Source organism: Xyrauchen texanus, chromosome 3, assembly GCF_025860055.1.
Source record: "Xyrauchen texanus isolate HMW12.3.18 chromosome 3, RBS_HiC_50CHRs, whole genome shotgun sequence".
Taxonomy (NCBI): domain Eukaryota; kingdom Metazoa; phylum Chordata; class Actinopteri; order Cypriniformes; family Catostomidae; genus Xyrauchen; species Xyrauchen texanus.
Window position 1 is genome coordinate 3,083,675 of NC_068278.1, and position 26,053 is coordinate 3,109,727.

At 36.8% G+C, this 26,053-nt stretch overlaps 1 protein-coding gene across 1 annotated transcript in view; it reads right to left on the reverse strand.

The window, feature by feature from the left end:
* The window catches only part of LOC127622243 (G-protein-signaling modulator 1-like), a 50,131-nt gene continuing 24,078 nt past the window's right edge, over positions 1-26,053 (reverse strand). Inside the window, exons 8-14 of the mRNA XM_052096277.1 lie at positions 23,450-23,558; positions 22,325-22,439; positions 14,584-14,654; positions 14,054-14,203; positions 5,977-6,133; positions 3,135-3,340; positions 1-2,260 (exon numbers count right to left, since the gene is read on the reverse strand). Coding sequence (XP_051952237.1) covers positions 2,063-2,260; positions 3,135-3,340; positions 5,977-6,133; positions 14,054-14,203; positions 14,584-14,654; positions 22,325-22,439; positions 23,450-23,558 — 1,006 coding nt within the window. The 3' untranslated portion in view covers positions 1-2,062. The remainder of the gene's footprint in view (positions 2,261-3,134; positions 3,341-5,976; positions 6,134-14,053; positions 14,204-14,583; positions 14,655-22,324; positions 22,440-23,449; positions 23,559-26,053) is intronic.

A 26,053-nucleotide genomic window follows, 5' to 3' on the forward strand; every position in this document is an offset into this window, starting at 1 on the left:
TTCTTTTTTTTTTTTTTTTTTACAGATATCCATTTTTATCAACACTTTTAATAAATACATCTGTGGAGTTTACAACAATTATATCTTCAAATATGATAAAACAAAGAGTTTCTTGGAAAGATAAGCAGCCCTAAGGTCTTCATTAATTTTACAGGTAAATTATAAATGCGATATAAAAGCAGAACCCAAATGCACTTGCGATTAGGAAGGTCAAAGTTAGCAGCTCTGTAACACTGGCAATGATGCAACACTAATACTGTCAATAAACACACACACTAAACCAGAACAATACTCCTTCAAGTGCTCGTAAAATACAGAATACAATCAGAGTCTGCAACTCTACAGAGCTCCTTAAAGAATAGTTAGGAATTTTATATTCTGAAATAGTTCTGAATTCCCTCACAATAGCTTTCGGTCTATCCCCCCCGAAAATTCTGCATTATTCTTCTACAGTAACCATAGATACTAAAACCGCAATAACCATGACTGTAGTAACCATTTAAAAAGCAAGACCGTGTCCTCTAAGGGACTCTGTATGAATATCATTTTAAGGCAGTATGCAAGCAAACATGACAATTGAGGTGGTTGTCCATCTGATATTGGAAACAACGGGGTGAATCAAACACTTTGGGCATTGTAAAGAGCTGATTTAGGTGCTTGAACACAATAGGGCAAACAGTTGGGTTCTGGAAGTACAAATACAATTCATATTTACTGTAGGGGTCTTGATTATTAATGATAACTTATAAACCTTTAAAGACAAACCTACCTTGAGTTCTGAGGTTGTTAATCAATGGTATATGCTTCCGTTAAAGCCTTCAGTCCACTTTCAACTTAATACAAAACATAGATCGTTTTTTTATTATTATTATTTGTTTAGTTTATTAGTGTTTATTTGCAGAATTTCTGGCACAGAACTACAAAACCCATGATCCTAAAGAGAAAGATCCAACAATCAGAATCGTGGAAGACAAAGCACAGCAAAAGTGCTCTGCGGCAACTGCCCACTCGAGTCTCACTATTTATATTTGCAAATATCTGAATGTTTGACAATAAAATTAAAATATATTATTTCTATACTTAAAATCAACTATTTTAAATAAATCGTTTTATATTTCTTCCATAGTTTTTGCAATGCTTCATGGGATTGTAGTTCATTCCCTCATTAAAGACGGTAAGTACACAGTCTTGTACCTTTGTCTTTTTTTCATATTTTAAAATCCTTTTTTGCTTCAAATCAAAGTTTGTAATGCTGTGACTGACCTCGGAGCTGGTTGGTTTGGTTCTTGGCACACATCTCTTTTATGAAGGATTGTATGACATTCTTAAGGAAAGAAATTAATAGGAACTGTTCTCTGTTTGTGTGGTGCAATAACTGCCCACAGAAAGCAGATGGGTACATTTAATATAAAAGAGATTTCTATTGATCGTGACAGCAGTAATTCATCAAATAATGATCAAATGATGGAGAAGAGCAATATAACTTTTCATATATCCAGATGCGTGGTGTAGTTTTCCGCATTTTAAAATGACAATACAAAACAATACAATACAATCCTCCACAACCTAGCATTTAGTACCATCCCCTAACTGTGTAAGTTGTGTTCAGCACAATTTTTTTCCCCGTCTTTACACTGTTACCTGTTTTGCGTAATATCTTTAGTGAATCGGACAATAAAACATAAAATAAATAATGCTATCAGTGGGCGCAATTCATTCTTTGTGAATTCCCCAAAGTCAGTTCAGTTCAAATGCAGGCGTGTCCGTTAATCTAGTCAATATAAACTTTATGGATCATTGGCTATAAAGCACATGAGGTGTAACACTTCACCGTATACTGTGATGGCACTTGCGTTGCAATTTGATGATCTCTTATCTCACATGCATCCGCTAAATATCATGTTTTGCACTCATGGCAGCACACGTTACACACTCTGAAGTGAACATTTCTTTTCATCTCATTAAAGAGTCTGTTTTGCACCAAAAAAAGCATCCTTCCTCTTCCTTCATCTGGTTCCTGTTGTCCATATTTGGCCCTGGTCTACTGCGGGACCCTGTGGATTTACCAAGAGTCTGCAGCCTCTGGCTCTCTCTCAGCCTCAGGCGGCTCTTGTTCATCTAACGGGAGCTGCACACGCTGTTCGTCCATCCGTTTCGCCTGAACTCTCTGTATGAGACTGAATAAATCCTCATCAGGGACCGTAGGGGCCCGCGGACCCCCTTCGGGAGGAGAGCAGCGCTGGTCATCTATCCTGGACGACTGACCACATAAATAAACAGTGATAAGACTTGTTCAATATAACATGAGGGCTCATTTGTTTACTGTCTACATAAGCAGCTGCCTTCTAAGCATGTTGCTAATCTAATGATGCGATACTGTAATATAGCACACAAAAACTATTGGGTAACAACACAATGCTTTGAATATTATGTACTGCCATGTATTGGCCATTTATTTATCAGGACAATGTGTAATATGCTGGAATACACAAATCTGAAACTTTGCAGAATATGTAAGTTTGCCCCTTTTTTTTAAATTACTCTTAGGGCAGGAAACAGAATGTCAGAGGGCAGCAAAATGTAAATATGCCTTTGGGTCAGGAGTGTGCACATATGATGGCATAAAATGCTTTTTAGGTAGGCAGCTAACCAACATTTGCTACAGAGCTACTTTGGGTGCAAATAAGTAAGGCTGGATCTCAAGGCGTTTCAAAATGAATTGATCACAAAGACTAAAATTTACCATTCTGAGACGGTACATGTTTACATGCACATTCTTACATCGATAGTGCTAAATAAATCAACAACATGCATGGTCGTGTAAACCCTTTAAATGGTTTAAGCAAAACCTATTGACATATGTAGGTTTTTGCCATTACCCAGATTTCGCGTTTCATGTAAACACCTTTACCGGCATTCTTAAGGCTTTTTCAGTGGCCGTAATTTGTGTGCATGATTGTTTAGGTTTTGATGTTTAAAGCAGTTAATAATATTTCAAATCTCACGTATGCTTGGATTTCTTGAGTTGTCCGTTTTTTAATTAAGCTGATTTTTAGTAGTTAATAGCGTATTGGTGTGCATGTAAATTTACTCAATTGAAGAGTCTATCACAGTATCTGTGATCACGATCTTACCTGGCACTTCATGAGCATGTTGAAGAAGTCGTCGCTGGGCTCTTGAGGGTCGCCCTCTCCGCACAGGTGACCAAGATTATTTTGAGTGATTCTGAGTCCAGGCAGGTTGCTGACACTCACCCTCTGATCGTCTAGACGACGACTCTGAGAACTAGCGATCAAGTCAAACAGCTCTTCAGTTTGAGGAGAAGAGAGGAAACTGCCGTCTGACAAAGAGAAAGAGACAAAACAAATATTTGCGCTAAATGCTAAACTTTACACTAATGATCTTAGTGGAATGGAGAGCTTTAAAAAAACAAATCTAAACTGTAAAGATGCAGAGTCACATGATTGTCTTCTTGTGAGTGCTCCTGCTACCATTGTGCAAATTTTTATACCAAAATAAAGTAAGTGGATATATTGGGTTACAACTTAACTAGTATATTCCCAACCAGGTCTGGTACTGGGCCTGCAGCATTCCAACAAATAACCAAGGAAGGGTGTACAACGGCAAAAGGACAAGCAGCTGCTTGAAATGGATGCAAAGATGGCCATGCCTCAACAGAGCATACTAACCATTGCTGAGAACTTAATTACAGAATTAAAAACAGTAGAATTACATTTAAAATTGAGAATAACATGAAACCCATCACAGTGGCAGAGAACCGTTTTTCACAGACTCACTGCTAAGTAACAAAATAACTGTGATTAAAAAAATATGTAGTAACTGACTGACAGAGCTGAGGATGCAGAAATATCACAGATGGAGGGATAACAATTGGGCCATCTGCCTGAAATAAGGCGCGGACGGTCGACAACCTGTTCAGTTCTTCCAGACATTGCTGCTTACATTGCTTGGCCTGGAGACCAAACATGGTACTGTAAAAATCGATTGGGTGCACAGGACACTTGGTCCACCCGGAATCTGTGATTTCTTATTTATTTGAACTGGTTAATTCATATGAACTCTCCAAACTAATCACCAGAACACATACATTTAAAAAATTGACAACTATTGCATCCACATTTGCACTCAAGTGCGCTGGGGGAATCCCAGAAATTGAGGTAACAGAAATCCCTCACTATCATTGCAATGCGGCTAAAACAAACGCAGCAGCAACTGTGGAACTTTTGGAAATAAAGTGAAGCAACAGAGAACAAAAACTTACGTAGTCTTTCTCTGATATCATGTTCTTGTATTACACGTGTTGCGGAGTTCATTTTCTCGCTTGGCTGCAGTGAGCTTGCAATGTAGACAAAAAGCACAGCTAACAATGCTTGAAATTCCATTTCAACCGCTATGACTTCTGGGACTTCAATGGTTTCTTGCTCACAAGACACCATCCTCGATATTTGGCCTGATCAAAAACACATCCGTGTAATTTTATGCACTCTCGGTACTTGCGTTCTTGAGGATTGGAATTGTACTTCGACAGTGGATGATGACATCACACGAGTTCACAAGCACGTGAGAACACATAGGAATGCAGACTGAGAAACAGCCACAGTGTTGCGAGTTTCAAACCTGTGATCTGCAGCACGAAAGAGCCCACATGTGCTATTAAAGAGCTATTATCTACTCCAAACCACCCTCTGTAACCTCTGTAACAAGCATATCAAAAATAATAACAACACAATAAAAACATTTACATTTCATTATGCTTATGAGTGGGGATTTAGTTGAACCACTCTGTTAGTGTACCACTGCAGACTAGCCGGGTCAATTCTAACAAATGTTAACGCTGTTAATTAAATGTAATGCTGTTGCCTTTTTCAGTAGGGTTGCAAAATGTAATTCTAAATGATCACAATGTATTTTATTTTTATGAAGATTATTAATAAACAAATAGCTATGAACAACGCTGTCCATTTAGTTTTTTAAAGTCTGACATTCTAAAAAATGTTCTATATGCCAATGGTAAAACGTGTTCCAGTTTAATATATAAGAGAGGAGAGATACCCAGAGGAATGACGCTGAGACATATGAAGAAGAAGAAGCTGTCTGTCACATTATTAAACCAATCAGGTCAGACAGAGTAAACTGGTCAAGGAAAACGTTATTTGATTGGTTACTAGAAACAGGTAGACCCGCCTTCCCCCTCACTCTTGCAAAACTCTTTTCAGTGAGAAATCCGTGCCAAAAGTGTTTTCCTTGGCCTGCGCTCCATTCTGTGGTACAAGGAGATTTTTGCTATGCTCCCTCATGAGAGAATTGCTGCTGTGCTTAAGGGCAATGATCAGTTCATTCATAGATTACTTACCTTCAGAACACCATATTGAAAATGCCCCTTGCAATGGAACCATATCTCAGGTTAGTGGTCTAATATAGGCACATTTTGATGTGAAAACGTTTGTGTGTGTGTGTGTGTGTGTGTGTGTGTGTGTGTGTGTGTGTGTGTGTGTGTGTGTGTGTGTGTGTGTGTGTGTGTGTGTCCGTCCCAGAGGAGGGTCTATGCTATTCGTGTATGCTGCTGTTATTTAATTTTTTGTGCCTTTCTCACTTTGTAGTATCTGACTTTGTTGTGAAACAGAAAAAAAAGTACTTTATTTCTTGCTTTATTAATGTCCCTGATCTTATTGTGAATTCATCACTGCACAAAAACGTTCTACCTTTGAAATAAAAAAAATTCTTTTTTTCTTTACGAGCAACTCTTAATAATTAGCCAATAAAATCCAAATGGGTAGTTCAACATTATTTCTCACTGTTTTACTCTTTACAGAATTAAATGTATATTCATGAGATATATATATATATATATATAAACACATTTTATTTGTGTCATATATCTGAAGAATATTGTGTATATGTGAATATTGATATTTATTATGTAGAGTTGATAGTAAAAGAGTGCATGTGACTGACCGATCATGTCATTAAAAGAAGATTCATCCACTCCTCCCACATCCTCTCCATCGGGCGTATCATCCATTTGGCAGCGCTGGTCATCCATACGGCTGCTCTGAAACTTACTCAACAGGTCAAAGAAGCAGTCCTCATCTGATGGGTCACAACTTAGCTTCTGCACAAAATACAAATGAAATTTTCATTTAAAACATGTATGTGTGCAACCATTTGCTGATCATTAAACAACTTAATACTACTTCTATACGATGTTCATCAGTTGAATGCCGCTTTGGTGAATTAAAGTACCAATTTCCTTCCGAAACAGCAAATTCTGTACATTATTCCAAACTTTCAGAAGGAAATTGGTGCTTTAATTCACCAAAGCGGCATTCAACCGATCACAAAGTATAGTCAGAACATTACTGATGTAAAAAACATCATCACTATTTGAAAAAAAGTCATTTTTGATCAGATTTAGACAGCAGCATCACTCCAACACCTTATCCTTGAATAATCATGATAAATTGATAATTTGATACTAGAAAATCACTTTCCATTATATCAAACACAGCTGAAAGATATTTGATTCATTAAATGAAGCTGAACGTTATCTTTGTGTTTGTTTTGGAGTTGCCACAGTATGCAATAGACTGGCATGTGTTAAGGTCAATATTAGGTCAAAAATGGCAAAAAAGAAACATCTTTCTCTAGAAACTCATCCGTCAATCATTGTTTTGAGGAATGAAGGCTATACAATGCTTGAACTTGCCAAAAAACTGCAGATTTCATACAAAGGTGTCCACTACAGTCTTCAGAGACAAAGAACAACTGACTGTAACAAGAACAGAAAGAGATGTGGAAGATGTACAACTAAACAAGAGGATAAGTACATCAGAGTCTCTAGTTTGAGAAATAGACGCCTCACATGTCCTCCGCTGACAGCTTCATTGAATTCTACCCGCTCAACACCAGTTTCATGTACAACAGTAAAGAGAAGACTCAGGAGGTCTTATGGGAAGAATTATAAAGAAAAAGACACTTTTGAAACAGAAAAACAAAAAGAAAAGGTTCGAGTGGGCAAAGAAACACAGACATTGGACAACAGATAATTGGAAAAGAGTGTAATGGATCTGAACCCCATTGAGCTTTTGTGGGATCAGTTAGACTGTAAGGTGTGTGAGAAGTGTCCGACACCACAGTCACATCTATGTCAAGTGCTACAGGAAGTGTGGGGTGAAATATCACAGAGTATCTGGACAAACTGACCGCTAGAATAACAAGGATCTGCAAAGCTGTCATTGCTGCATGTGCAGGATTTTTTGATGAGAAATATTTTAAGTAGTTGAAGAAGTTCTGAATTTTTTTTCAAATTGTAATCGTAATTTTTCACGTTATTAATGTCCTGAATATATATTGAGATCAGTTGAATGCCACATTGGTGAATAAAAGTACCAATTTCTTTCCATAAGAGCAAAATCTAAAATATGTGTGTGTGGGTGGGTGGGTAAAATGAACTATTGTAAAACTTTATTTTTAATACATTTGTATTACCATAATTTTTTATGGTAATACCATTTTTTCATAATACATAATTATTACTATGGCTCATTACAAATACCATAGTATACTTGGCAATAAAGCTGAAATATATCTTTAAAATATTTTGAGAATACAGTATTATCTGGGTTTAAATGATAGTACCGGTTAGATGGGTCTATTGGTCTGAGCTGGTCACGTGTTGGTGCAATCTATCCTGACATTAGTAAACACTCATGTGAGCTGTTATCTCAATTCTCAACAGCTCTGAGTGTGTGATTATCACAATGACATTTCACTATCCATCTACACACAATCAATTCCACTGTGCTGAATGCATTGCAGTCATTTACACCTGACACTAAAGACCTGAATAACATTACAATATCACCACCCTGATGTGAGATGGATTCGTAAAGTCCACAAAACAACATCAAATGATGTTTTAATCACACTGATCAACTCAAGACAAATCAAATTAGATGAATGTTTTGTCCTGTGTTACTCTGAATGCTTGAGATTAATTAAAGACTGATGCCTACAATGAGTCAACAACACATCTTTGTCCTTATCGGATAAATGTCACCTTTAAAAATGAGTGTACAAAGGCATCTTGTGTGAATATTAGATTGAGTGATCATAGATCAATCAGTGAGTGGGCTCTTGTAGGACAGACCCAATCAAACAGCTAATCAATAACAGTGTGAAATATGCCAGTACTAGCCCAGCCCTGCTCAACAAACACTCATTTCAAATCTCGGCATCATTAAATATATATAGCAACAGTATTGACATACTTTACAAATATTTAAGCATTCTAACAACATTTAAACAATCACCAATAACATTTAAGCTTCCAAACCATTAATCAGACCACATGAAATTGAGTTTTTAAGCTACAACAGTTTAACATCTCTTAAGCGCAGTGCTATAAAATGATAAAATACAATGCCAGCAATGCAATATAATCGATCATATATAATCATTAATTCTTACTGAGTGATTCATTCATCCGGTGACAATCATCCATTCAAATTAATGACACCTCTGCTCTATTCTATCACTGTGTGTCCTCTTTTCTCTCTCTCTCTTTATGTGTCCATCTTTGTACTACTGTAGGAACACATTTCATTATGAAGGGGAGATTATGAGGACAGTGATTAAGGGTCATTAATGGGCAGTGACTGTATGTGCCAACAGTTACACAATCAAATATTCAAATAACTGAGCATGACATCATATCTCCATTAAAGCAAACAGTATGAGCTTCTGTTAACCAAGTGAAAATCTTTTCTTAAGGCAAAGGTGAAATACTGTAATCTCAAACTCTTTATAAAAACACAATAAATGTCCTTCGTCTGCCTCTGTACAGACACTATGACTTCTGGGACTTCAAATGGGTTCTGGTGCACAAATCACCATCTAATGTTTCCTCGATATTTGGCCTGATGAAGAACACATTCGAGTCATTTAATACATTCTCGGTTATACTTGCATTCTTGAGTACTGGTATTGAACTTTGGAAGTAGATGATGACGTACAAAGAGTTCACGAGAACGTGAGAACACACCGCAATTATTTGATGTTGATAGGAACATTGGTTGGTTGCTTGGTTTGGCAGTGACCTCTCTTTGTGTGCGGCACTTTGTACACAGCTACACTGAATATTCACAATGGACAAGGGTATCATTTTAGCAGCGAGTTTCTTTTTAATTTCGCTCTCCAAGAGTATAAAGCGCAGCATTAAAAGGCTGCTTGGCAATTCGATTTTTGCTGGTTTCATAAACCCTCAACATGCGCCCATGGCATCTTCGCCATGGGCGCATGAAAAAGAAAAAATACTGGTAACACTTTACATTAATGTTTTATAAAGTGGTTCATTAATGACCAATTAGTAATTTATGAATGCATTATAAATCATTTACAGTATATGCAGTTATAGCATCATAAATAAAAAGGCCAACAGTCATGTCTTGACTAATAGTGAACAATTTAAACTTACATGTTATAAATTGTTCATAACACTTATTCAACATTAGTAATATATGAAAATGTGAAAGTGGACACATATTGTTTGAATCATTTATTAATGTGCTGGCAGCATTAGAAATCTATGTACATAGACGTATGTATGTATGGTTTGGACTTTTGTACGGGTAACTAGGACTAGGTAAGTTGGAAGAGCTCTCGGAGTTGCATCTTACTTTTGACATTAACGTGAAAAGGAAAGTGACATTACATTAATGACATTACAGTAATGAATATAAACACAAAGTGACATAATCCCTCCTTTATCTCACTATAATAGACTATTTCTGCTGCATTTTGACATAAATCATGAATTAGGGCATTTTATGTATTTGATTAATATAAGTATGAGTAAGTGTATTTATTAAGCATTTATAACATTAATTTAAAATGCTCACTATTTGGCAAGTATAGCACGAATGTTGCTATATTAATGCATGCTGCTTGTCTTACTTACATTAATTAACCCATTTATAAAGCCTTAACAAAGAGAACATTAATGTAACGTGTTGGCAATATATGCATACCCTTAAAAATAAATCAATTTAATCAATCAATTTATATATAGAGCACAATAAAACAAAAGTAGTTGACCAATGTGCTGTACAACCATAATAAAAGAAATATCACATAAATACTTCAATACAGCTATGCTGTACAAACTGTACATATATAAGATTACACCTTTGAACTCTATGGACAATCATAAGCCTGTAAAATAGAAGTAAATAGAAAATAATTTAACTTTGATTTAAATGCTGATTCTGTCCAAATTCCTCTAAGGGTTAATGGTAAGCTTTTCCACAGTTTAGGGCCAGCAATGGCAAAAGCACAGCACACAGTTCGACTTCAGTCTATACCAAGGAACCATCAATAATCTCTGCTCAGATGACCTTAGACGTCTAACAGATGTATTTGCACTCAGAAGGTCAGAGAGGTAATTCGGTGCCAGTCTATTCAAGGCTTTAAAAACATAAAGTAGGATTTGTTTAATCAATTCTGTATGGGACTGGCAAATCAAGTGTAAAGAGAATAAGACAGGGGTAATGTGTTCATATTTCCGAGTAGAAGTCAAAAGTAGCTGCATTTTGAACAGTTTGTAAACGATTAATGTACAATTGGTTTATTCCTATATAAAGTGAATTGCAGTAGTCGAGTCGAGATGAAACAGAAGCATGTATCACTCTCTCAAACTCTTCAAATGATAACCTTAAACGCTTAACCTTAACTAGGAGCCTTAATTGAAACAAGCTAGTTTTGACCACTGCATTTATCGGTTTGTCAAATTTCAGTGCAGAATCGAATATGACACCCACATTTTTCACAGAGGGTTTAACATAAGATGCCAAATTTCACAAATCATAATGTTTGCTGCCTGAGATGCCTGAAGGCCCAAACACAATCACCTCTGTCTTGCTCTCATTTTGATTTAAGAAATTTAAGGACATCCATGACTTAATATCTGACAGGCAAGCGGATAAGGACTTCAAGACATTTTTGTCATTATGCTTCCAGAGCAGATATATTTCAGTGTCATCTGCATAACAGTGAAACGAGACCCCGTGTTTGTTCAAAAATAGATCCCAAGGGAAGCATGTATACTGAGAACAAAACAGGGGCCAGAATGGAGCCTTGTGGAACCCCACAGGTCAGAGTAGATTTGGACGATGAAAAAACCTTAATACAAACTGAAACGTTTCTATCCTCCAAATAGGATTTAATCCAGTTGAGAGCATTACCTTTAATGCCCACATAGTGTTCTAGGTATGAAATAAGAATACTGTGGTCTAGAGTATCAAAAGCAGCACTTAAGTCTAAATTGCCAGAATCGCCAGATAACAAAATATCATTTAAAACTTTTCTCTGAGAGACTCAGTAATGTGATGTGTCCTAAACCCAGACAGGAGTGTTTCAAAGGTACTACTTAACTCTAAAAATACTTTGCAGTTGAACAAGAACAACCATCTCTAAAATTATAGAAATAAAAGGAATTGGTCTAAAATTAGATAAGACAGTTGAGTCAAGATTTGACTTTTTCTTATTGACTTTTTATTATTGCTAAAATACTTGGCCCAGCAACATTAAAAACCTGAATAAGAAAATGTGTATGGATAATATCATACAGAGACATAGTAGGTTTTAACTGCTTAATTCAATCTTGACATGAGTTTAAAGAAATTGACTCAAATTTTCATTTAAAGAATAACAGATAAATATAACAGGCTTATGTTCAGAAAAGCTTAAATCACAGATTTTAAGATCACATATCGACAATCCGTGTGATCAAACGAGGTCTAATGTATGACCTTGTTTATGAGTGTGTACATGCACCATTTGGATCAAATCAAAAGAGTCAACAAGACTAACAATCTCCCTTGTCAATGGATTTGAGTCACAGCAAACATGAATATTAAAATCCCCCACAATGAAAAGTTTATCGTACTTAAGAACAATTTGTTCTAAAAAATTTGAAAACTCATTTATAAAATGCTTGTTAGGCTTCGGCGGATGATACATCACTGCGATCGCTATTTGATCCTTGTCCAAGTGAAACAGGAGTACTTCAAAGCTTGAAAACAATTCCGTTATAAAAGCGAGTTAAATATTCTCCAAAACAGATAAGGTTTTTACAGTTAATGCTCTTTCGAGTTGCAAATCGCCTTACAAGTCATGCGCTATAGTAAAATGTGTAGATGTCATAAGATAGCATTGTGCGAGGAACTGGAAGAAAGTAAGTGTTTATGAACTGATAATCTAATGTTTTACTCATGATTTGTGTGAAAGTGAATACAATTTTACAATACAATTCAAGATATATTCTCTGAAAAATTATTTACAATTGCACAGTTTTGCTTAGTAAATGTTGTTTGCTTAGTCTTGTTTTTAGGATGTTTAGCTTTGACCGAAAAACAAGACAAAAATACTGATAAAGAAAATACATTTTTGTTGTGTAAAAGGACTTCAACAATACAAGTCAAAGCATGCAGATAAAGTCTCACATTTTTCCTCCACAAACGTCCATATGTTTGTCATTCTTCTGCTCATAGTAGAGAATACATCATGAAGTCCTCAGTCTCCGGTATCTCCCTAAACCCTTCCTGTACTCTCTCTGTCTGTCTGTCTCTCTCATCCTGTTCAGCTCTTAAAGCTGTCGATGCATTTACTTCAATAATTCAGTTACACTGAGCGTGTGAGAGAGAGCAAGAGTGAGAGAGAATGGGTCTTTGATTAAATAACATCATGGTTTCCATAGAAACCCCATGACCCAGTGTTGTGGCCTTTGGTCAAATGCACAAACCCTGAAACACATGCAGACAAGGTGTATGTGTGTGCGTGTGCGTGTGTGTGCGTGTGCAGGGTCAAGGAGAAAGATATTTTTACAAACCCATGAGAATTAATACAAAAGTACTGAAAGATATGAACGAATTCTACACAGACAATTGCTGCTGTTATAACTATTCTTAGTGAAGGTTTTGCAAATTGATTTAAAGAAAAAAAGAGCAATAATACAATATAATATAATGTCATGCAAAACTATAGCCCAGTTTATATCCTAAATAAGGACTATAATTAGCCAACAATAATGGTTGAATTATTCAATAAAAAATATAATCAAAAGTGTGTCTATACTGGATACCTTATGACATTTGACTGACCATAAGCAAAATAAAAAAAACTGTAAATATTAATAATTGCATTATTAAAGTGTGATATTGTCATATTCTCTTGATTGCGTGAGCAGCACACATGCAGATGGATGCATTAGGCAGCAGTGCACCCATATGTATTGATTCACAGTGAAACACAAATCGCTGGTGATATCAGGTAAAATCTTAATTGAAGCACTTTACAACATGGATTCAATTAAACCTGAACACAAGCACAGCTGCTCGTTCAGCTTGAGTTACAATTTCAGCTAAAACACTCATGTAGTAACTGTACAAACACCACATCATTACATACTGGATGGAAGAGTAGTCCCCATTTATTATTCAATTTTAATGGGTTATATAGACTAAAAAATATATTTCAAATTTTTGTCTTCCTTTGGAAAATGGAACCTTTAACTGGGTATTTTTCATTATTTACCTAACATTGCCAGATAATTCCAAACATGCGTGTGTGTGTGTGTGTGAGAGAGCTCACACTTATCCAAAACCTTGAGAAAAGGGCACCCTTTAATGCAGAAATAACACAAAAGTAACTGATGACAGAAAAAATGAATATAATGATCGTAAGATAATGATTTTTTTAGCGTCTGATTGGAACGCATTATTTAACATACGGTGACACTTTACATGGCCATGATAAAAACGACAGAAAGAAAATCCTACTGTTTGACACATTCCCACTGGTATATTTTAATGGTTTGTCACCCACCCCTAGCTGTAACCACATTTTAAGATTGGAGATAATAGTTAGTATTTGTTAAAACAATTACATAAAAATCTAATAAAAAAACATTTAATGCATGAATATTTCCATTTCCAAAGAATGATCCATATACATAGACAGTTAGAAAGACACTCACTGGAGGTGTGACATGAACGGTGATGTCATCCGTGTCTAGAGGCGAGTCCAGCCATTGTCTCTCATCAGATGACTGACTGTCTGTGTAACCTTTCCTTCTGCTGTTCCTTGACCTCCTTGATACACCATCAACATCAGGACCATCTCCATTCTTCAATCCACAAAACAACACATGAGCATGTGCTCTTATGACAAAATTATAGAAACTGTAAGTGATAATAAGTGAAGCAATAGTAGTATTTCTAAATTACTGGTTCCTACACACTGGACACAATGAAGTACCACATGGCTTCTTGCTGTTCCTGTAAAAACATTCCTATAAACCAGTCAGATTCATGGGTTACATTTAGGGTTAAGCAACATTATTCTTACCAAACTACAATATCCCTCTAATTTAAGAGGTAATTAATTGCTATGGTTAGAGTTTAGGTCAGGGATAGGGTTTGTTTGACAGGAATGTTGTTCTAAGATGAACAAAAGATTTTTACTTGGAAAACTTATGGTTACCAAATTATTTAATAAAGATTGGACCTTTTCAGTATTGTATTTCCAGAGGTCAACACTATCCATACTGTTGTTTTTGGTGAACTTTGGTCTGGCACCTGTCAGGAGAACACAAGGACAAGATGTTAAGGATCATTTTTGTAATACTAATTACTAACATATTAACATTCAATTACTTCATTAAGTAATTGCTGCATTACTTTAACATTATTTTGCCTTCAAACATGTTTATGAGAGCGTATTCATTAGAGATGAAGAGAGTTTGTTTGTGTTGAATGTCAGCAGACATTTGTGATATCTGTCTCATCCTAGAAATTACCTGCTAACTTCAAGGGCAAAGTGTTGTCACCCTTCTGTCTGTCACAACCACACTACTCTAAAATGCACTAAAATGTAGATTATTGTCACTGAATGGCTGGCTGTCTGAGTGGTGTCCAGAGAATAGCATAGGATATATAGACAATTGGAAGGGTTTTTGGGATAGACCGCTCTTTTCTCTAGTAATTTGATTCATAGTCTTAATAGTGTTAGTGTTTGACTCACTGGGGCCCAGGTCATACTGGCTAAACTGACCGTCTGCTAGCTGAATGTTGAACGTTACACTTATACGTTTTTATGACACTACTTTTATATCACTTTACATATTGAAGAGGGGACTCTCCTCAACCACCACCAGTGTACAGCATCCACCTAGCTGCCTTGATACAGTCATATAATCTACTACACATTGAGCCCATATCACCATATATCATATAGAGGATGTGTCTGCTACCAAACACAAAACCTTTAAGTCATTAAGAAAATGTTTTTTGATGTCAAACTAGAAAATGACAAAAAAAAAAAAAAAAAAAAGATAAATATTTAATAAAGGTAGGGATACTAAACATTAGATCTATTTAATCCAAAACACTAATTGTAAATTAAATTAATACAGATCATAGTTTGGATTCCCTCTGTTTTACTGAAACCTGGCTAAAATCAGAAGAATATATTAGTTTAAATGAATCTCCTCATCTAGGTTTTTCCGAAAGGACAGTTGAGGAGGAGGCATTGCTACAATTTCCAGTGATCTTGGTGTAACTCGGATGTCAGGATACAAGTTTAATTCTTTTGAAGTGATAGCGCTTAATTTGACATTGTCCAATATAAGTACAAATTCTCTGTCATCTTTTGCTCTTGCTACCAGAGGTGGGAAGTAATGTGCTACATTTATCTGAGTAACTGTTTGGAAAAAATATACTTTTATGAGTATGTTTTATGGTGGGTACTTTTCACTCTTACTCAAGTAAATTTCTGATGAAAATAATTTATTTTGATTCGTTACAATGGGAAATGTTCGCTTCCAAACAGAGATAAGGTGCAATTTACCCTTTGTGTACAGAACTAATTATCTAAATGACTGTCACTGAACTAAATTCACGCAGGACATAAAAAGCTGTGAAATAATGATGACGATGAGAAGGCATGAATAAAACGATTTTGCTTCAGCGTATAATTAAACATTATATATAGCCTGGAACTGTGTGACTTTGTTCATGTTTTTCACTGTAATAATTACTAGAAAAAGGTTTCCAAACTTCTCTTCTAATTGACAGATTCGTCCAAATCTGAGAAGCATCTTTAAAGTGATAGTTCAGCCTTTAATTAATATTATATCATCATGTTCTTCCAACCCTGTGAAACATTCTGTATTCTGTGGAACCCAAAATATGTTAGACAGACTGTTAGAGACTGACAGTCTCAGTCACCATTCCCTTTCAAAATATGGAGGGGGAAAAGATTCAGTGAAAGTAAATGATAATTAAGGTTAGTATTCTGTCTAACATCTCCTTATAGGAATCATTTTCCCACCCTCATGCCATCCCAGATGTGTTTTTTTTTCTTCTTCTTCTGCTGAACAAGATTTTATAAGAATATCTCAGCTCTGTTAGTTTATACTTGAATGCAAGTGAATAGGTACCAAAACTTTAATGCTGCCTTTATGTGCTTTCTGAGCTTCTAAGGAATTCAAATGACACTGGTTTGAGTCGTGCATGACCAGTTGAATATTTATCTCGGCACATCTAACATTTCAGATACTTTTCAGTCTGGTTTTAGATCTATGCACAGTACAGAAACTGCCTTGTTGAAGGTCAATAATGACCTTTTGCAAATCCTTGACACCGGATCGCATGCAGTGCTTGTCCTACTAGATTTAAGCGCTGCTATTGATACTATCGACCATAGTATCCTGTTGCATCGGTTGGAAAAAGTGGTGGGGATTCAGGGTGCGGCCTTACAGTGGTTGGCCTCGTATCTCAAAGACAGAACCTTCACAGTAAATATGGGTAAATTTACTTCTGCATCTGTTCCCCTAGTCTGTGGTGTGCCCCAAGGGTCCATTTTAAGCCCGCTTCTCTTCTCACTATATATGCTGCCACTGGGGGCCATATTTGAGAAACATAGAATATCCTACCACAGTTACGCTGATGATACACAGTTTTATCTACCGGCAAAAAACGATATGTCTTATCCCCTGGAAGCCCTGTGTGACTGTTTTGATGAGATCAAATGCTGGATGGCAAACAATTTCTTACAATTAAACGAAAGTAAGAGTGAAATTTTGATTTTAGGCCCACCTAGCTCCTCAGCTACTTTTAATTTCGGTTCTTCCCTGTCAGTGTTCGACCTCATGTAAGGAATCTTGGATTTACATTAGATTCGGTACTTAACTTTGAAAAACAAGTCAGCTCAGTGGTAAAAGGCAGTTTCTTTCAATTGAGATCTATGGCAAAAGTAAAACAGTTCTTGTCCCCAAAAGATTTAGAGACTGTAATCCATGCCTTCATTACATCACGACTGGACTACTGTAATTCCCTGTACTGTGGTCTGCCTCAATCTACAATCACTCGTCTGCAAGTTGTTCAAAATGCTGCAGCGAGATTTCTGACTGGTACAAAAAAGAGAGATCACATCTCTCCTGTCTTAGAAATTTTACACTGGCTCCCAGTTAAGTTCAGAATTTATTTTAAAATTGCAGTTTTGGTGTACAAAGCGCTATCCGGTGCTGCACCAACATACATATGTGATTTACTGACTATGTACACTCTCCAAAGAAATCTTAGATCGTGTAATCAGCTTCTTTTAACTGTTCCACGCTTTCGCTGCAAAACCAAGGGTGGTCGGGCCTTCTCTGCCGCTGCTCCTAACAGTCTGCCCTTCGCTGTGAGGTCTGCTCCGACACTAACAAGTTTTAAATCGGCTCTTAAAACGTATTTATTCTCTAGTGCTTTTAAATAAACTGCTTGATTGATTGTATATGAATCTTTTGAATGAATTATATCAGGTGCTATATGTATAAACCTGTCTTTTGCCTTGTCTATTTCAATGCTTTTAAATTGCATATTGTAATATTGTACAGCACTTTGGCGCAGCTCTGTTGTTTTTAAATGTGCTATAGAAATAAAATTTGACTTGACTTGACTTGGTTAATTCTATGTCTTCAGAAGAGATAAGAGCAATAGGTGTGGGTGAGAAACAGATCAATATTTAAATTCTTTTTTACTAATAAATCTCCACTTTCACATTCTTCTTTTTGTGTAATTGGTGATTCAATTCTTTGTCTTATCGCCACCTACTGGGCATTAATAATTAATAGAAGAAATAATATTAAAAAAGGACTTTAGAAATTATAAAGTCATATGAATTACTTTTATGCTTCCTTCATGTCCTTTTTGGAGCTTCAAAGTTCTGGTCACCATTCACTTGCATTGTATGGACCAACAGAGATATTCTTCTAAAAATTATAAGAAAGAACGTCATACACATCTTGGATGGAATGAGAATGAGAAAATTAGCGCATTTAATATTTTTGGGCTGAAATTAGTCATATGGGTTTGGAACAACATGGTGGTGAAAGATGACTATTTCTATTATTACAGTAATATTAACATTATTATTATTATTATTATTATTACAATTATTATTAATCATTCCCCATCTGTCGCTCACTTCGATGTTGTGTCGAAGAAGCGACACTAGGGGTCTCTCTTGAGAGCCTTTTGCATCTCTGATCTATGAGAAAAGGCCAATGAGAAATTGGTAGACAGAATTTGCATGTTCCGCCCCCCGGACATACGGGTATAAAAGGAAGGAAATGCGTCTGTTTCATTCCGAAATTTTCGACCGGTTATGTATGCAGCGAGCTGCGAGTCACAAACTGTTCCTCCCATCTCTGAGCGCTTGCTGTTGGATCTCTAAAAGAGCATATACACAGCTGGCGTTTAATGTCCTTTTCAGGACGCGTCTTTATAAAGATGCCCTTCCACCCCTGTGTCGCTCCTTCTTCCCACGGGATTGAGGACAACCAAGCTGGCGATGGAGGCGATTTGAAACTTCCGTTCAAAATGCTACCGCAAAGACACATTCTAACTTGCATCCGGCATCTAGATTGGTTCGCAATGGTAGACCTGAAGGATGCGTACTTCCACGTCTCAATATTGCCTCGACATCAACCCTTTCTACGGTTTGGGTTCGACGGCCAGGCGTATCAGTACAAGGTCTGTCCCTGTCCTCTCGTGTCTTCACGAAGGTCGCAGAGGCAGCCCTTGCCCCGCTTCGGGAAGCAGGCATCCACATTCTCAACTACCTCGATGACTGGCTCATTCAGGCCCTCTACCCGAGAGTTACTGTGCGCCCACAGGGACCAGGTGCTTAGGCACCTCAGCCGTTTAGGGCTTCAGGTCAACTAGGAAAAGAGCAAGCTCACCCCGTTTCAGAACATCTCTTTTCTTGGCATGGAGTTAGACTCAGTCTCATTGTTAGCGTGCCTCACCAACGAGCACGCGCAGTCAGTGCTGAAATGCCTCACCGCGTTCAGGCCGGGCACGGCAGTCTCCTTAAAATATTTCCAGAGGCTCCCACAGCGGTCGCGCTGCTGGGGTTGATGCATATGAGACTGCTTCAGCACTGGCTCCAGACTCGAGTCCCGAGACGAGCATGGACGAGCACTAATTTTATTGTCATTAAATTGGCAACCTGTTCAGTTTTGTATGAATTTAAAACTATGCTAATTACTTGCAAAGCTCTGAATGGTTTAGCTCCTCATTTAAGCAACATTGTTTAGCGCTATAATCTATCATGTTCACTAGGATCGCTAAATTTCAGCTTGTTGACAGTACCGGTACCTAGTATATGAAAATCAACAAAAGGTAGATAATTTTTCTATTTGGCTCCTTAACATTGTAAAAGCCTTCAAAATATTGTTTGGGACTTAGACATGCTTCCTCAGTTTAACTAAAATCTAAAGACTCATCTCTTCAGCCAGGCATATACCTAATTTACTGTATCGCTCAACTCATAATTATGCTGCATTAATCAGGTCTTCCAGAACCAGAAACACTTTACAGATTCTGTAAATCTGAATGGTATCTACACTAATATTATTCAATTTTTTCCCCTGTCTTATCCTTGGGATACATATCCAGAGGTTATCAGAGCCTCCTAGATCCAACTGCAATCCAGACCGATGTTACACTCCCACAACTATGTGTCACTGAGTGATTGCTACAAACTGCAGCCTGTGCCAACCAGACAGTGAGGGGTGCTTTGATGATTATTAGACTTCACAGAGGATGAATTGCTGCCAATTCCCACCGTACATCAAGGGATACTTCACTGTCCACTGTCTGCATTTCAGACTTAAGATGGACTTTACTGGAAATTAACTGCAACTCATTTTGGTCAAAAGCATGGACTACTCTCTCTTAAAATTGAATAAATTGACAATAAATAATGACAACTATAGCATTTATCAGACAAATAGAAAAGGACACTGCATCTACGTGCATTTCCAGATTAAATTTGGGATGGACTTTAAAGACACTACATCATTAATTTTACAGTTCAGTCTATATTCTTTAGTTTTAAACTTGGCCACCAACATCTACTCAGTTTACTCAAATAATACATGACTTGTATCACACATAGATAACTAAAACTGGCATTATACTCATGCTGAATAGCAAGAGGGGAACTGGCTCCCCCATTTCTGCAGACTATATCTTTACACCAGAAGGTGACGACAAATAAGTTGTTATGAGTCAAAGTGTCATTGATTCAACTGATTTGTTAAAAGCAAAATGGTGAACAATGGTACAAAATTAATAAGAACAATTTGTTTTCTTAAAAGATTCATTCAAGAATAAAATTTTTCTTTGCAGAAAATTATGTTTCAACAGAAAAAGCTGTAATATAGTAATGCAGCACTAGCACTAGTTACAAATAAGAGTATTGAGAGCAGTGCAGGGAGCAAGTCGTGCTTGCTGGTTTGGCTTCTTTTGGAAATATTTTCTCTGTGAAGAAGACAAGGATGAACTAACTGACCGATATTTATCTGAAATGCAAATTACTTGATGTTTTCCTGTTTGTTGTATAACAAAGCACTATCAAAATTGTATCTAAAAGCAATATCAAATGTATTTGTTATGACTGTGCGGCTTTATTGCAACAAAACACAAACACTGGACTCAGGCAAAACAGGAACAAATAAAAAGTCCACGACGGGAAAAAACAAGCTGAAACACAAAATGACATCCAGGGGTACAATAAAACTAACTAATAATAAACATACACGAGAGGCAAGGTAACCGCGAACGGGTGAATCAACATAGAGGGCCGATAACAACGGACTTGAAACGATAACGATTGACAAAGGGAAGGGGAGAAAGCGGGGTTTAAATAAACAGACAAGGTAATGACAAAATAACAGACAGGTGCGAACAATAACACAGTGATCAGGGCTGGGAGTGTGATCCGGGAATTGTGGGAAGTGCAGTTTCACACACGGACAGTGAGACTCAGGGCGGACAACAGGGAAAACGTGACATGGAACGGGATCGGTGATGGGTGAAACGGAAAACGGAGCAGACAACAAGGAAACGTGACATAAACGTGATTAGTGGAACAGAGAACACAGGGCAGACAACACGGGAACGTAACAGATTGTGCTGTTGGTCTAAATATTAGCATGTGTGATATTCAGAGAAACAGCACTCTTGCTCATGTGATGTTGCCTAAGTAACGTTAATGTGTTTTCTCTAGAAGTGGGTTGGTTTTCAAATACCCAGTTCAAAACCCTCTTAAAACTGAAGTTCATTGTTCAAATACTTTCTCCTTTTTCAGCTTAATTTGCAGAGACAATGACAAGCAAGCCATTTGTAGGTTAATTTATTTTTCAAAATATTTAAACTATAAAACTGTGACATTATAAAAATTGCTCTGTTTGTTTTGAGCAACCCAACTCAACTCAACCAATGGCGTGAGTTGGTTTGGCTGGACTAACTGCTTGTTTGATCAACATTATATATATATATATATATATATTATTTTTTCAGTAGATATATGTGTCAATAAACAGTGGGCCCACATTTGTGACATCTTACTCCATATAGTGTGACAACATCTGTCAAGCAATACATGAACTGTATTTTGATTTCCATCCATCCATCCATCGTCAACCGCTTATCCTGTGTACAGGGTCGCGGGGGCCTGGAGCCTATCCCAGCTAACATTGGGCGAAAGGCGGGGGACACCCTGGACAGGTCGCCAGTTGTATTTTGATTTGCTGGGCAATAATGGAAGTGCTCATGAAATTGTACTTATTTATATAGTCAAGGTTTGTTTTTCTACAGAAATAAACCCACCCTGAGAAATATTCACTGTAGTTAAAAGTGTGACAGTCTCTCCTAGATGTTACCAGTGTAGTTACTTAAAAGGTTTCCTGTCTTACCCTGCACTGTAAAATCTGAGTCAGATGGAGAGAGATCGGCCTCCTTCACCCCAAGAGCTTCCATCAACTCCTCAACATTAATTCTGGCCGTCAGCTCACCATTCCTGTCCCCAATCTGAAAGAGAGCAAAGAAAAGGAAAGAGTTGCAGGAATAGTTCACCCAATAATGTAAATTATGTCATCATTAACTAAACATTATGTCATTCCAAACCCGTATGACTTTCTTTCTTCTGTGGAACACAAAATAACAAATTATTTCGAAGAATCTTTTCCATACAAGGAAGGTGCATTTCAGTTTTCAGTCATGAATATATAAACTTGCTAGGGCATCATCGGTAATATGACACAAGATCCAATGCCGTTTGGCATAAATGACATCAAACTTGGGTTGATGCTTCTACAGGCTTGATTTTTCAACACTAACACAAATGTGATTGGTAAACTTTGTCAGAGAGGAGAAGATTTTCAGATAATATAGACATAAATTTTAGTCTATCATACGACTTGAGAAAACTTGAAATATAACACAGCAGTCTGTTGCTGCTTTTCATTGTATGGAAAAGACTAGTTCAGACATTCTGACTAACATCTCATTTTGTGTTTCACAGAGAAAAAATTAAACAGGTTTTAAGTTACTTGATTATCATTCAGCCATGAAACTCTACATGACCCAAGCTAATAGGTCCTCAGCCAATCCTATTTGCAAGTAAGCTGGTTTTATTGAAGCGTAGTGCAAGAGTTTTCTCTCTGAAACCCTCCCACTTGTCTAGATCTGCTGCAAGGGTATTGTATGTATGTCTAATTGTGCAGCAGCAGAAACACCTCTTACATGCTCAACACAGCATGTGTTGTTGTTCAAGCAATAGAAATTCCTCGTACTTGTAGCAGCATAAGCATATCTAGTCTGCCAATGCCTAACCTACTAACATGGCATATTCGTTATAACCCCCTAAAATTATTCAGAGAGTTTTCATGACTGAAATGAAAGTGAGTAAATGATGGCAGAATTTACATTTTTGGGTGAACCATACCTTTAAAGATAAGCATAGATTAACCATAAGGATGAGAAGTGGGGACTGTTGCTGGACATGCCCAGCCTAACATGAAAGCACAGTTTCTGCTCACCTCTCTGGAGATATCCAGGTGTTTTCGGGCGTAATGTAAAGCCTGACGGCTGTTTCCTAAAGACACATAAGCATTACCCAGACTCCAACATGCCCGGCCCTCTCCAACCCTAAAGAAGACCAACAACAAAGAACCATAACATTTATTGCTCTTGTTGATATTGCACTTTGATAACTCTGGAGACTTTTTGCCCCATATTGTTTACATGTTGGTCTTTGCAAGAAGACAGATTGTGTCAAAGATTAATAAAAATCAAGTCAAATTATTTTTATTTGTGTAGTGCTTTTCATAACACACATAATTTCAAAGCAGCTTAACAGAAAATCATGCATTAATGAATCATTGTGTAGTTTGATTAAATATGATTGTAAATTGTGTATAAAAATTAATTATTAAATAATTAAAAAATAACTGTATTTAGAACACCAGTGAACAAGCCGAAGGCGACTGTGGCAAGAAACACAAAACTCCAAAAGATTTTGGTTAATGGAGAAAAATTCACAAAGATTCATTGTCCTTTGCTAGTTGGCTGATGAAGGCTTTTGTTCGCAATTATTTGATACTAGTATATGTATTCCATTTCAAGATCGTAGTCCATTAATAGACAAATGTGATGCAGGCAGAGATGAACAAGGTGCATCGCAGTTTAACCGGCAGGCCATTTTGGTGAGGTTCGGTGGGGTCCATCCTAAGTCCAAGGTTCAGGCATATGAAGTATCCCAAGTCTTACAGTTGGAGTTGACAGCAGTTCATCCTCTGAAGTCCATCGTAAAGACTGAAGTGATGTCTGGCTAGCACTGGCTGTGATTTGTCATCATCACTCAGAGACAGGTAGCAGTGGAGTCCGATACCAAGCTGAAACGGAGCTGGATCTGGCCGGTTCTGGTGACCTTGGATATGAATTCAGAGTTTGAGACAGGGAAACAAATAGAATAATATTAGCATAGATGCTTTTCAATTTATAGCAGAGTTATAGATTATGAGAAATGTTTCTGATAAATGTCTCTGTTCCAGCAGACCTAACTAAAGCAGCCTAATTGTGGGTTGGAGGATAAATTAGGTGTATGCCTGGCTAAATAGATGAGTCTTTAGTCTAGACTTAAACTGAGTGAGTGTGTCTGCATCCCGAACAGTGTTAGGGAGACTATTTCATTGTTTTGGTACCAAATATGAAAAGGATCTTCCTCCTTTTGTGGATTTTGATATTCTAGGAACTATTAACAGGCCAGAATTTTGCGATCGTAATGAACGTGATGGAATATAGCGTGTCAGAAAGTAATTTAAGTACTTTCGAGCTAGACCATTCAAAGCTTTGTATGTAGTTAACCGAATTAAAAATTAAAATAGCCAATGTAACGACGATAAAATGTTTGATCATATTTCTTGGTTCTAGTCAGCACTCTGGCAGCTGCAATTTGAACCAATTTAAGTTTATTTATTAATCTTGTAGGACATCCTTGCAGTAATCATTACAATAATCTAGTCTTGAGGTCATGAACGCATTAATTTGTTTTTCAGCATCAGCAACAGAGAGCATGTGTCGTAACTTAGCAATATTTCTGAGGTGGAAGAATGCTGTACTAGAAACATTGTAAATTACATTTTCAAAGGACAGATTATTATCAAATTAACACACAAGTTCTTCACTGTAGAAGACGACATAACAGTACATCCATCCATCAAGAATCAAATGATATGAAAATTGAATGAAAATTGTGAAATTCCGTTAAGTTTAGAAGAAATATAATGTTGGGTATCGTTGGCATAACAGTAAAAACATATTCCATGATTCCTGATATTTCCTCCCAGGGAAAGCATACAGTATATAAGGAGAAAAGCAGAGGCCCTTAAACCGATCCCTGTGGCACTCCATACTTAACATTTGTTTGATTTGACAATTCCTCATTTACACATACAAAGTGGTAGCAGTCTGATAAATAAGACCTAAACCATGCTACTGCAAGCCCACCAATGCCAACATAATTCTCCAGCCTATTCAAGAGAATGTCATGATCTATGGTGTAGAAGGCATCTCTAAGATCTAAAAGCACTAGAAGAGAAATGCAGATGCGATCAGATGATAAGAGCAAGTCATTTGTAACTCTGATAATTGCAGTCTCTGTTATATGATGGGTCTAAATCCTGACTGAAATTGTTCATATATACCAGTTCTCTGTAGAAATGAATATAGTTGGGAAGTCTCTACCTTTTCTAGTATGTTTGACATAAATGGGAGATTTCAAATTGTTCTATAATCAGCCAATTCTCTAGGATCAAGTTGTGGCTTCTTAATAAGTGGTTTGATAACTGCTATTTTAAAGTTTCTTGGGACATGACTAAAGGATAGCGAGTAGTTAATAATATTAAAAAGAGGTTCTAAGATTATAGGGAATACCTCTTTTAAGAGCTTAGTTGTTGTTTTATCTAACATAAATGTTGTGGCTTTTAGATTTTTACAAGTTTTGTTAGATCTTTGTGACCTATGACAGTGAAGGATTGATATTGCTCATGAGGAAAGTTTGAGACACTATTTTCTGAGGTACTGTGACAGACGATTGCATAATTCCAATTTTATTTCTGATGATTTCTATTTTATCAGTAAAG